This window comes from Heteronotia binoei, chromosome 7 (genome assembly GCF_032191835.1).
Source record: "Heteronotia binoei isolate CCM8104 ecotype False Entrance Well chromosome 7, APGP_CSIRO_Hbin_v1, whole genome shotgun sequence".
NCBI classification, from domain to species: Eukaryota; Metazoa; Chordata; class Lepidosauria; order Squamata; family Gekkonidae; genus Heteronotia; species Heteronotia binoei.
This window is the reverse complement of record NC_083229.1, coordinates 62,600,806-62,615,109: the sequence shown is the minus strand read 5'-3', so window position 1 is coordinate 62,615,109 and position 14,304 is coordinate 62,600,806. Positions and strand designations below refer to the sequence as shown.

At 42.2% G+C, this 14,304-nt stretch overlaps 1 protein-coding gene across 1 annotated transcript in view; it reads left to right on the top strand.

Annotated features, from left to right (window-relative positions):
- The window catches only part of TOX (thymocyte selection associated high mobility group box), a 417,402-nt gene that overhangs the window by 210,626 nt on the left and 192,472 nt on the right, over positions 1-14,304 (top strand). The window contains exon 2 of the mRNA XM_060243743.1: positions 8,514-8,579. Coding sequence (XP_060099726.1) covers positions 8,514-8,579 — 66 coding nt within the window. The remainder of the gene's footprint in view (positions 1-8,513; positions 8,580-14,304) is intronic.

Sequence of the window (14,304 nt, the reverse complement as noted above, 5' to 3'; positions counted from 1 at the left end):
CAGAGATAAATGTAAAGTTCTGCATTTAGGTAAGAAAAATCCAATGCATGGTTATAGGATGGGGGAGACTTGTCTTAGCAGTTGTATGTGCGAAAAGGATCTAGGGGTTTTAGTGGATCATACGCTGAACATGAGTCAATAGTGTGATGTGGTGCCTAAAAAGGGAAATGCAGTTTTGGACTGTATCGACAGAAGTATATGAACATATGAAGCTGCCTTATACTGAATCAGACCCTTGGTCCATCAAAGTCAGTATTGTCTACTCAGACTGGCAGTGGCTCTCCAGGGTCTCAAGCTGAAGTTTTTCACACCTATTTGCCTGGACCCTTTTTTGGAGATGGCAGGGATTGAACCTGGGATCTTCTGCTTACCAAGCAGATCCTCTACCACTGATCCAACGTTTAGTGTCCAGATCACGTGATGTGATGGTATCGCTTTACTGTGCTCTGGTAAGACCTCACCTGGAGTATTGTGTTCAGTTTTGGGCACCATATTTTAAGAAGGATATAGACAAGCTGCGGGTCCAGAGGAGGGTGACAAAGATGGTGAGGGTTCTGGAGACCAAGTCCTATGAGGAAAGGTTGAAGGAGCTGGGGAAGTTTAGCCTGGAGAGGAGTTGGCTGAGAGGTGATATGATCACCATCTTCAAGTATTTGAAGGGCTGTCATATAGAGGATGGTGTGGAATTGTTTTCTGTGGCCCCGGAAGGTAGGACCATAACAAATGGGTTGAAATTAAATCAAGAGTTTCCGGCTCAACATTTGGAAGAACTTCCTGACCGTTAGAGCGATTCCTCAGTGGAACAGCCTTCCTCGGGAGGTGGGGGGTTCTCCTTCCTTGGAGGTTGTTAAACAGAGGCTAGATGGCCATCTGACAGCAATGAAAATCTTGTGAATTTAGCAGGAAGTGTTTGTGATTTTCCTGCATTGTGCAAGGGGTTGTACTAGATGACCCTAGAGGTCCCTTCCAATTTATGATTCTATGATTCTATATGCCATCAAATGTTTTGTCTCTTTTGTATAGTTATTAGGATATATATTCAATAAAATAACTCTGGTTTAAATGACATTTGCCTTTTTAGTATTTTCCACAATAGTTTGTGTACAATCTCTTAATAGCCTTTGACTACATCACAAGTCGACCACATACAGTAAAACGTTCCAATGTGAGATGTACTTTTCCAACACTTATTAGACACTTTAACATACATTTTGGTTAACTTTTCATGAGTTACATACCACCTATAAAACATTTTATAAACATTATCTTTAAAAGCAACTGACCGTCAATTTAATATTAAACTTCCATAGAGCCCCCCACTCATCTAGATCAATACTGCAGCCTATATTCTTCGCCCATTTAATCATACAATATTTTATAATTTCATCTTGCATTTTCATTTGTAATAGGTATGAATATAGCTTTGCAATCAGTTTCTCTTGAGGACCTAAAATTATTTTATCAAAGTCATATTGCTGAGTGGCAAAGCCAATACCTTTAGAATATTTACATTCAAGTTATAGTCTCAGCCACCAACTCATAGTAATATTTATGGACTCCAGTTGCTTTTTAGATTTCACCTCATTATTTTGTTTCAATAAGTCTTCATACCTACAAATCATACCTGGGTTTAGTAATTTTGATTGAATAAATGCTTCAACTGGTGAGACCCATCTCAATATCTTTTGGTAAATTTTTGACCAAGCCCATGTAGAGTAGAGGGATTTCCGCAGCAGGTGACTTTTTGAAATAAGAATGGCCTTCTAGTCTCTAGTGCCATAAATAAGAGTGTCATCCCAAAGTAAGATCATGTCCTTCTAAAGATAATAATCTTCTATCATTCAGTAACATCCAATCTCTCACCCAGGACAGAACACATGCTCTATAGTAGGGGTGGCCAACGGTAGCTCTCCAGATGTCTTTTGCCTACAACTCCCATCAGCCCAGCCAGCATGACCAATGGCTGGGGCTGATGGAAGTTGTAGGCAAAAAAAATCTGGAGAGCTACTGTTGGCCACCCCTGCTCTATAGTATAACTGCTAATCTGGTAATGCAAAACCTGCTCTTTCTTTAGAGTCCTGTAAAGCTTTCAGTTTAATTCTTGGCTTCTTGTTCTGCCAGATATATACAGAAACCACTTTGTTTAATTCTTGAAAAAAGCTGTTAGGTTGCAAAATTGGGATAGTTTGAAATAAGAATAACAATCTCGGAAGAATATTCATTTTTATCGAGGCAATTCTTCCCATTAAAGATACATTCAGGTTTTTCCATCTTTCCGGATCCTTTTTAATTTCTTTAAGTAATTTATCATAATTATCTGTCTTTAAACTACTACATTTATTTGAAATGTAAATCCCAAGGTATTTCATTTTCTTTTCACAAGAAAAACCTGACTTTTGTTGGAAAAGATGGATTTTCTCCATTGTCATATTTTTAGTTAAAATGTTCATTTTTTCATAATTTTCAATCCCGCCATCAATCCAAACTGGTTCATCTTGTTCATCAAATAATCAATGGAATCTAATGGTTGTTCTAGTATAAAAACAAGATCATCTGCAAACAGTCAGTCCTGGAACTTTTAGAAAGGATGACTTTGATTACTAATAGCTAGCGTGGGTTTCTCAACCAAGAAACTTTGGTTGGGCCTTGGGCTAATCACAAAATCTTCCAGGAGAATGGACACAGTGATCATGGGAGATTTCAATTACCCAGACATCTGTTGGAAGTCCAACTCTGCTAAAAACAAAAGGTCAAATAAATTCCTGACTTGTCTTGCTGACAACTTCCTTTTCCAGAAAGCGGAGAAGAAAACAAGGGATTCTGCTATTTTGGACTTGATTCTGATCAAAAAGGAAGAATAGGTTGATAAGGTGGAAAGGGTGGGCACTCTGGGCAGTAGTGACCATGTGATTTTGGCATTTACAGTCTTAGGGAAGGGAAAAGCTGTATGTAGTCAGACGTATAGGTTGGACTTCAGAAAGGCAAATTTCAGCAAACTTAGAACTATGCCGGGTAAAATCCCATGGTCAGAAATACTTAAGAGGAAGGGGGTTCAAGAGGGTGCGAGTTTCTAAAAAGCGAAAAAATAAAAGCACAAAGAGACGATTCCTATGAGAAGAAAAAAATGGGAGAAGCTTAAAGAAGCCAAGGTGGATCCATAAACAGTTCTCTAAAGACTTGAGAAATAAAAAAGACTCCTTTAGGAAATGGAAGGATGGCCTTATAACCAAGGATGAATACAAACATTTCACCTATGCTTGAAGAGAAAGAATTAGTAAAGCTAAAGCTCAGTATGAGCCAAAGATACTAAAAACAACAAAAAAGGGTTCTTTTCTTATGTTCAGAGTAAGAAAAAGACCAAGGACATGGTAGGCCTGTTGCAAGGGCAGGAAAGTGGAATTGTAACAGGTGATGAAGAATTGCTCAATTCCTACTTTTCCTCTTCCTTCTCTTCTGAGGGAAACAGTGCTCAACATGGCAAAAACAGAACATATAATGAGTAAGGATTTCCAACCTAGAATCAGCATAGGGTAGTACATAAACACCTAGTTTCTTAAGAACATAAGAGAAGCCATGTTAGATCAGGCCAATGGCCCATCCAGTCCAACACTCTGTGTCACACAGTGGCCAAAAAAAAATTACACACACACACACACATACACACTGTGGCTAATAGCCACTGATGGACCTCTGCTCCATATTTTTATCTAACCCCCTCTTGAAGGTGGCTATGCTTGTGGCCATCACCACCTCCTGTGGCAGTGAATTCCACATGTTAATCACCCTTTGGGTGAAGAAGTACTTCCTTTTATCCGTTTTAACCTGTCTGCTCAGCAATTTCATTGAATGCCCACGAGTTCTTGTATTGTGAGAAAGGGAGAAAAGTAATTCTTTCTCTACTTTCTCCATACCATGCATTATCTTGTAAACCTCTATCATGTCACCCCGCAGTCGACGTTTCTCCAAGCTAAAGAGCCCCAAGCGTTTCAACCTTTCTTCATAGGGAAAGTGTTCCAGCCCTTTAATCATTCTAGTTGCCCTTTTCTAGACTTTCTCCAATGCTATAATACCCTTTTTGAGGTGCGGCGACCAGAACTGCACACAGTACTCCAAATGAGACCGCACCATCGATTTATACAGGGGCATTATGATACTGGCTGATTTGTTTTCAATTCCCTTCCTAATAATTCCCAGCATGGCGTTGGCCTTTTTTTATTGCAAACGCACACTGTCTTGACATTTTCAGTGAATTATCTACCACGACCCCAAGATCTCTCTCTTGGTCAGTCTCTGCCAATTCACACCCCATCAACTTGTATTTGTAGCTGGGATTCATGGCCCCAATGTGCATTACTTTGCACTTGTCCACATTGAACCTCATCTGCCACGTTGACACCCACTCACCCAGCCTCAACAGATCCCTTTGGAGTTCCTCACAATCCTCTCTGGTTCTCACCACCCTGAACCATTTAGTGTCATCCGCAAACTTGGCCACTTCACTGCTTACTCCCAACTCTAAATCATTTATGAACAAGTTAAAGAGCATGGGACCCAGTACCGAGCCCTGTGGCACCCCACTGCTTACCGTCCTCCACTGTGAAGACTGCCCATTTATACTCACTCTCTGCTTCCTATTACTCAGCCAGTTTTTGATCCACAAGAGGACCTGTCCTTTTACTCCATGACTCTCAAGCTTTCTAAGGAGCCTTTGATGAGGAACTTTATCAAAAGCTTTCTGGACTTTCTGGTAAACAACATCTATCAGGTCTCCTTTGTCCACATGTTTGTTCACCCCCTCAAAGAAATGTAACCGGTTAGTGAGGCAAGCTCTTCCCTTACAGAACCCATGCTGAGTCTTCCTCAATAACCCGTGTTCATCAATGTGCCTACTCATTCTGTCCTTGATAATGCTTTCTACCAACTTTCCTGGTATTGAAGTCAGACTGACTGGCCTGTAATTTCCCGGATCTCCTCTGGAACCCTTTTTAAAGATGGGGGTGACATTTGCTACCTTCCAGTCCTCAGGAACGGAGGCAGATTTCAATGAAAGATTACAGATTTTTGTTAGAAGATCCACATCCACCTTCCTTCCTCCACCGATTTCTGCCTGCCTGCCTCCCTGTTGCTGTCCTGAGAGAGGGATCTGTAGGCCCACTTGACCCCCCAAAACACTTCCAAGGGGTGCCGCCACCACTCCTCAAGGGAAGAAAGACGGGAGTCAGCTGGTTGGGTTCCTGCTCAGTGGGGAGGCAGGGGTAGAGGGCAGTAGCAGTACCGTCAGCGCACTCTCCCCTGCCCGGTCGCAAAAGAAGGGATGCAAGCTGGCTTTGGCCCGCCTCGCGAGCCCCATTTGGGCTGCCCTGGAATGGCTGTTCCCTGCCTGGAGAAGGCGCCGGCTCCGTTTGAAGCAGATGAGGGGCAAGGCCAGGCTGAGCAATTGTGCAAAGTGCGTGCCACCCAATGACATCACTTCTGGTGATGTCGTTGGGCCATGCGCTCTTTATGCATGCGAGAAAGAGCCAAAGGGGACAGTGGGACAGGCCTCAGCCTAGGGATGCCAGAACCCCTAGCACCGGGCCTTCTTCTCACAATTATTTTTTAGAATTCTTGGAGAACTGGTGAGGTGCCAGAAGATTGGAGGTGGGTGAATGTTGTCCCCATTTTCAAGAAGGGGGAAAAGCAGGATCAAGGTAGCTACTGACCTGTTAGCTTGATGTCTATACCTGAAAAGTTTTAGAACAAATCATCAAACAGTCAGTCCTGGAACATTTAGAAAGGATGGCCGTGATTACTAAGAGCCAGCATGGGTTTCTCAAGAGCAAGTCATGTCAGACTAACTCGATCTCTTTTTTTTTTTAGAAAGTGACTACCTTGCTGCATCAGTGGAATGCTGTAGATTTCGTTTATCTTGATTTCAGTAAGGCTTTTCATAAGGTTCCACATACTATCCTTGTTGACAAGTTGGTAAAATGTGGTTTGGATCCTGTTAACCTTAGGTGGATCTGTAACTGGTTGACAGATCACACCCAAAGAGTGCTTGTGAATGGTTCCTCTCATCTTGTTGGAGAGGAGTGACTAGTGGAGTGCCTCAGGAATCTGTCCTGGGGCCTGTTTTGTTCAACATCTTTGTAAATGATTTGGATGAAGGAATAGCGGGAATGTTTATTAAATTTGCAGATGATACTAAATTGAGAGGGGTTGCAAATACAGTAGAAGACAGAAATACAGGATAACCTTGACAGGCTGCAAAACTGGGCTAAAACCAATAAAATGAATTTTAACAGGGATAAATGTAAAGTTCTGCATTTAGGTAGGAAAAATCCAGTGCATGGTTATAGGATGGGGGAGACTTGTCTTAGCAGTAGTATGTGTGAGAAGGATCTAGGGGTCTTAGTGGACCATACGCTGAACATGAGTCAACAATGTGATAGGGTGGTTAAAAGGCAAATGCAATTTTGGGCTGTATCAACAGAAATATAGTGCCCAGATCACGTGAAGTGATGGTATCACTTTACTCTGCTATGGTAAGACCTCATCTGGAGTATTGTGCTCATTTTTGGGCACCACATTTTAAGAAGAATATAGACCAGCTGGAATGGTTCCAGAGGAGAGCAACAAAGATGGTGAGAGGTCTAGAGATCAAGTCCTATGAAGAAAGGTCAAGGGAGCTGGGCATGTTTAGCCTGGAGAGAAGGCTGAGAAATGATATTATCACCATCTTCAAGTACTTGAAGGGCTGTCATATGGAGGATGGTGTGGAATTGTTTTCTGTGACCCCAGAGGGTAGGACCAGAACCAATGATTTGAAATTAAATCAAAAGAGTTTCCGGCTCAACATTAGGAATAACTTCCTGACTGTTAGAGCAGTTCCTCAATGGAACAGGCTTCCTCAGGAGGTGATGGGCTCTCCTTCCTTGGTGGTTTTTAAACAGAGGCTAGATGGCCATCTGACAGCAATGAAGATCCTGTGAATTTAGGGGGAGGTATTTGTGAGTTTTCTGCATTGTGCAGAGGGTTGGACTAGATGACCCTGGAGGTCCCTTCCAACTCTATGATTCTATGATTCTATAATCTCAGCCTAACCTATCTCATGGGTTTGCTATGAGGATAAAATGGAGGAGCCAAGAATGATGTAAGACACTTTGGGTCCCCATTAGTGAGAAAAGTGAAGTAAATGAATAAAACTGGACAAATAAAACCTTCTGCACATAGAAAACTAGACATCAGGGAGAAGAGCTTCAGCTTAAGTCCCCCTCCACCTGCCCCCCAGCATGCTACTTTTCTATGCGTGCTATGTGCAAAGAAGTTGTACAGAAGTTGATGCTGTGTTATGTCCCCCAAAATGTGAATAAAGCTAAAGAAGGGATGAGCTGAAAGAGTAAGAGACATTGACTTGAATGAGCAGTTGTGGCAAAACATGTGCAGGCATAAATATATGGTTACATTTTTGTATTTGTAAACATAATCAGGAATTCAATGGTTTTACCTTTCTGAAGCTATTAAGTAGCAATATAAAGGAAACTTGTTATTGGCTTTGTTGAATTTCTACTGCACAACCATTTAAAACCCAAAAATCTTGGCATGCATTTGTATGTGTTAAATGATGGGAAATTGTTGTATAGTAGTGCTTACCATCATGTCAGACTAGGACTGTTAGAATTGTCCAACTGCCTGGAGAAAAACATCTTGTCCATTTAATAGAAATTTGAAAAGATATAATTTGCCTTCATATTATTAAAAGCTTCAGTGACTCATTTCTGCACCTAAACCTCCCTTGAAGAGACAGGGCATTTTCCTTTTTTATCCTGTGTGCATTGGTATTTTTGTCAAAATCATTTGGCAATCCTACAAACAAATATGTATTTAAGCAAGGATATCATGTATTTTTTCATTTTCCAGGAATGGTAATTTCAGTCATGATAGAAATTTAGTTTTAGCCCCATTAAGCAAAGTATTATTTTATGCATCTTTAAACTTTTACTAATATATTTTGCCTTTCCAAACATCTGATACCTTTCCTTATTTTCTAAATGGTTGTTTCATTATGTAGGGTTGAATTGTTTTTAAAATTGTTCTTTATCACTTAAGCTTATTACTGAAACTTAAACTCTATTAAGAGCCATTTTACTATGTTTCTTTCATTCTCCTCTTGCAAAAAAAAATTACTTAGCACTTTGTTATCACTACCAGCAGTATGTATACATGGTGCACAAAATGAGCTATTTTGTTTTAAAACAGATTGCAGATGAAAGGAAACCATTCATGGCTTGCTTTAATTACTAGAGCACTAATTACTCCTAATCACTGACATCCAGGGTCAATAAGGTAGAAGACAACAGGAACATCAAAGACAAGATGCACATGCGCAATTGCATGTCTTTCAAATCAGTCTATAGTGGGGGTTTTTTGTTTTGTTTTTCGTTTTCTAACAGCTACTGTTTGTCATTTGATTCAAAAAATGCTAAACCTTGCTGGTTCCTTTTTAAAGAAAACAATATTTCTTTCATTTACAGTTTGACGGTGAGAACATGTATATGAGTATGACAGAGCCAAGCCAGGAGTATGTGCCAGCCAGCCAGGTGGGTTAATTAATCTTCTCTGCCTTGTTTCAAATTGTAATTAAACAAATTCAAAGAGTTACATTGCAAATGAGTGGCACTATCAGTAACTGCTGCAATCAGAAATAATCATAATTTATAAACAAAGCATTTAAGCCTTGTTTCTAGCTAATGAGATGGTACTGATAAAATGCCAGAGTTGGCAGTTGTCGAAGATTCTACCTTATTTGCTCTCCAGAATGCAGGCAGCTGTTTTGCCAGCATGATCACTCGCAAGCAGTTGTTTTACCTTTAGGAAATCATCTATACAGGTGCATGCTATTTGTTTATCTGACTACAGACAAGTTAATCATTATAAGCCACAGGTGCCACAAGTGGATTTACTTATTACTTTTGGAGTTGAAGAATAAGCTTGTTAGCTCCCTATGAAAAGAGTGCTTAAGGGAGAGAGAGAGATGGCAAAGAAATTATTTTATTTACATCGTCTATACCCCACCTTTTTCTCCATTGTGGACCCAAAGTAGCTTACATCATTCTCCTCTCCTCCACTTTATTCTCACATATCCCTGTGAAGTAGATTAGACTGGAACTACCGAGTGTGCTTCCATGGCTAAGTGAGGATTTGAACCCAGGTTTCCCAGATCCTAGTTCGGCACTTTAACTGCTATGCCCAATTTAATTATTTGCATCTATTTTTACTGTGGAAAATGTGTGGCATTCCCACACTGGAGCTACTGTTTTGGGGAAGAGTAACTGAAGAAATGAATTAAATTGAGGTGACAAGAGATGATGTTCTAGGACTACTAGGCAAACTGAAAATCAATAGTGTACAGGTTCTGATGGCATGAACCTTAAAGCTCAAATATTAAATTGTTGATCGACTTGAAACTAAAATTGGCCTCTGTGTCAGATGACTTGAAAATAACAAATTGACCCCCAGTTTTTAAAAAAGGGATCCAGATGGGACCCAGGAAATTACAGGCCAATTAGCCTAAAATCTACTCTAGGTAAATTAATATTAAAGTGAAAATTATTAAGCAAATTAGGGAACAAGTCTGCTGAGAGAACACCAACATGGCTTCTGCAAAGGGATGTCCTGCTTTACCAACCTCTTGGCGCTCTTTAAGGAGGTTAGTAGGCATGTGGATGTAGGCTGTCTGGTACTTTCAGAAGGCTTTTGAAAATGTATCTCACCAGAAAATCCTGAGTATGCTTAGCAGTCACAGAATATGAGGACGTGGTGTTCTGTTTATGGATTAAAGGTTGGTTAAATGGCAAGATACTCAGGGTAGGAATAAATGGGAGAGTACTCATAGTGGAAGGACGTGAGCAGAAGGGTCCCACAAGGATTGCTGTTGAGACAGGTGCTATTTAATTTGTTCATAAGTTATTTGAAATTTGGGCTGAGCAGCATATTAGGTCAGGTTCGCAGATGGCACTCAATTCTGCAGGATGTTGAAAACCAGGCCAAATTGTGAAGAGCTACAGGAGAATCTCTCTAAATTGGGTGAGAAGGCATTCAGCAAACACATGACACCTGGAGTTCAGTGTGAGGAGAGGTCGTTTTGTAGAAAAATAGGTGGAGTTCATCCAGGGATTGTTATGCAGCTGCACATACTATTCAATGGACAAGGAGCTGGAACTCTCAGAAGGAGGAGGTGGAGCTCTCAGAAAGGTTCAGGAGCTCTGCTAGGGTTGCCAAGTCCAATTCAAGAAATATCTGGGGACTTTGGGGATGGAGCCAGGAGACTTTGGGGGTGGAGCCAGGGGACATTGGGGGCAGAGCCAGGAGCAAAGGTGTGACAAGCATAATTGAACTCCAAGGGAGTTCTGGCCATCACACTGAAAGGGACAGCACACCTTTTTAGATGCCTTCCTTCCATAGTATATAATGAAGGATAGGGGCACCTTCTTTGGGGGCTCATAGAATTGGACCCCCTGGTCCAATCGTTTTGAAACTTGGGGGGTATTTTGAGAAGAGGCACTAGATGCTATACTGAAAATTTGGTGCCTCTACCTCAAAACACAGCCCCCCTAGATCCCCTGATATCCGCAGATCAATTCCCCATTATTCCCTAAAACTGCCGGAGATCTAGAGCTGTGGGGGGTGCGGCTTCCCCCGCTGGCTAGCTGGCTGGGGGCGGGGGGAAACTTGTAAAACCAGGAGAACCCCCGCTGGGTCCTGGAGATTGGGAAGCCTAAGCTCTGCTCCTGTGAGCTCCCACTGAATCTGAGGTCTGAGTGTGAGTAACAAAAAAATCCTAATTTTAAAGATAAGCTAATGGGGATATAAACTGTTTGAGAATGAGACTGGAAGACATTTTGGGATTGTGGAACGTTTAATGAAAATGTTAACTCAGTGTGTGGCACCAGTGAAAATGGCAATGCTAGGAATTATTAAGAAAGGAATTGAAAATGAAAGTCAATAATGTAATTCCCTTGTATAGAGCTATGATGCAACTTTTTTTTGCACTAAGAGGAAGACTGAAGATTTATACCCTGCCTTTCTGTCTGAATCAGAGACTCAGAGCGGCTTACAATCTTCTATATATTCTCCCCCCACAACAGACACCCTGTGAGGTGGGTGGGACTGAGAGGGCTCTCACAGCAGCTGCCCTTTCAAGAACAACTCCTGCAATAGCTATGGCTATCCCAAAGCCATTCCAGTAGCTGTAAGTGGAGGAGTGGGGAATCAAACCCGGTTCTCCCAGATAAGAGTCTGCACACTTAACCATTACACCAAACAAATAAGGCCTGTTGTGAAGAAAAATCTAGAAAGAGGCTCTGGGCAAGTACCCCTCCATCCCTGCTGCCTTCCCACCCACCCAAGTGAAAGCATTCACCCCCCCCCCCCCGGTACCTCAAGGGGAGCTGATCTCTGCCATCTGAACAGTTATAATTCTGAGTGATCTCCAGCCTCCATTCTTCAAGAGGAAATGGCTGGTCTATATGGCACTTTCCTTGTCTGATTTTCCACCCCTCATTAAACCCTACCCTCTCCAGGCTTTACCCCTCAAATCTCCAGGAATTTGTCAATCTGGAGTTGGCAACTGCTATCTCACACTGGCTGTCATAGGGGCTCTTGCTGAACAGGAGCAAACAGCGAGGCCTAGTTAAGCCATGTGAGTCAGAAATATAATTATCAGGGCTGCAGAGGGAGGCATGATGATGTTCATACAGATGCTGAAGCTCAGCATTCCTTTTGTTTGCAGTGCTGTGTTATGTTGGAAACCACCCTGAGCCATCAATCAGTGGAAATAAATAAATGAATAAATGTTGCCACCTTTTCCTCTCATGTTCAGCCTTGTGGCATTTAGCATCAGCATGAATTTGTGGCATAATCTGGTCCCCCCCCCCCCTTTTTTTAGCCTGGCCTGGTTGGGTTATAGTATACCATAGGATATGTGCCTCAAGGTGGCCATTTTGTGTAGGGGAACTAATGTGACTTCAGCTTTCCTCTGCCTAGGAAAAGTACAGTCTTTCTCAACAGTAGAGGTGAAAGCAGGAGGGAAGCGACTTCAGCAGGGTATAATGACACAGAGTTAGGGTTGCCAAGTCCAATTAAAGAATAATCTGGGGACTTTGGGGGCGGAGCCAGGAGACTTTGGGGGTGGAGCCAGGAGACATTGGGGGTGGAGCCAGGAACAAGGGTGTGACAAGCATAATTGAACTCCAAGGGAGTTCTGGCCATCACATTTAAAGGGACAGCACACCTTTTTAAATGCCTTTCTTCCATAGGAAATAATTAAGGATAGGGGCACCATCTTTGGGGGCTCATAGAACTGGACCCTCTGGTCCAATTATTTTGAAACTTGGGGGGTATTTTGGGGAGAGGCACTAGATGCTATACTAAAAATTTGGTTCCTCTACCTCAAAAAATAGCCCCCCAGAGCCCCCAATACCCACAGATCAATTCCCTATTATTCCCTATGGGAATCGTTCTCCATAGGAAATAATAGAGTGCCCAGTAGACATTTCCCTCCCCCCCACACTTTCTAAAGGGGGGGAGGGCCTCCAAACCATGGAATCCCCTGCCCCCTCCCTCTCACACACACAAATACTTACTAGATCTTCTTCCTGCAGAATTTTGCTTGCTGTGAAAACGAAAGCAAAAGAAAGGGAGGGGCCGTTCTCCGTGGAAACTATTACTGACCCTTTCCAATGAAGCCCTTCCTGTTTCCTGCGCAGCCTTAAAGGCACACATTTTACAAACGGATCAGGAGCTCTACAACTACATGATGCCTACACGCATGTTCTCCCCCCCCACTTCTGGATTTTTGGAGAGTGGGGGAGGAGGCTGCAGATTCGGGGGTCCCCCGCCAAGGTGGGGGGGTTGGGAAGCCTACACAGAGTCCACACTGCAAAGCAGCTATTTTCTACAGGGGTAATACAATAGCACAGGTACCGGTGTATTAAGCACACTATATCCTTCAAAACATCACCAGTTGAATTATCACTCACACAAAAAGTGTGTAAACAAACATTTAGTGCACAGTTTATAATAAATCCATACAGCAAAATAATAGAACAAACATCCACACAACACTCCCCCAGACTGTTTTCTAAAGTCACGTCTCAGAGGCACTGTCTTCAGCCACTTCTTGCAGTTCAGAATCTGGGCGAAGACAGGGACATTGTTCTGCACAACTTCTCACAAAGAGATCAAAATACTGTATTTCTTGGATTTCCTACAGTTTTGTTGGTTTTGCCCTTTGTCAGTCTTCTCTCAATGCTGTTTTAACTGGAACCGCAGTGCAAAGAATTCAATCACAGATCAACACGTACATGCTCAAGTCTCTGCTACTGGCTCTCTGCTACTGGAGAGCCAGTAGCAGAGACTTGAGCATGTACGCGTTGATCCGTGATTGAATTCTTTGTACTGTGGCAAGAAATTGACCATACCAGATAGTAACGACTGTAAGCATATTAGATACAAGTGATTGTTAGCATCAGCATGTAAAGTGCATGAAACTTTATGTAAACTCGTAGAAGCCTTTGCAAAATGTGGGATCAAGTACTGCTGCGTCGTGTTCTTTTCACTGTGCCTTGCTGTACGGAAGAAAAATTCTTGGAAGCTTTGTTCTCTGTGGGCAATTTTACCTTGGGAACTACTCCTGCATCTCTTTCCTAAAATGGGAAATGGCTGAGAAGCTAAATGAATTTTTTGCCTCCGTCTTCACTGTGGAAGATGAGAACTTTTTGCCCGCCCCAGAACCACTAATTTTGGAAGGGGTATTGAAAGACCTGAGTCAGATTGAGGTGACAAAAGAGGAGGTCCTACAACTGATAGACAAATTAAAAACTAATAAGTCACCGGGTCCGGATGGCATACATCCGAGAGTTCTGAAAGAACTCAAAGTTGAACTTGTGGATCTTCTAACAAAAATCTGTAATCTTTCATTGAAATCTGCCTCCGTTCCTGAGGACTGGAAGGTAGCAAATGTCACCCCCATCTTTAAAAAAGGTTCCAGAGGAGACCCGGGAAATTACAGGCCAGTCAGTCTGACTTCAATACCGGGAAAGTTGGTAGAAACCATTATCAAGGACAGAATAAGTAGGCACATTGATGAACACGGGTTATTGAGGAAGACTCAGCATGGGTTCTGCAAGGGAAGATCTTGCCTCACTAACCTGTTACATTTCTTTGAGGGGGTGAACGAACATGTGGACAAAGGAGACCCAATAGATGTTGTTTACCTTGACTTCCAGAAAGCTTTTGATAAAGTTCCTCATCAAAGGCTCCTTA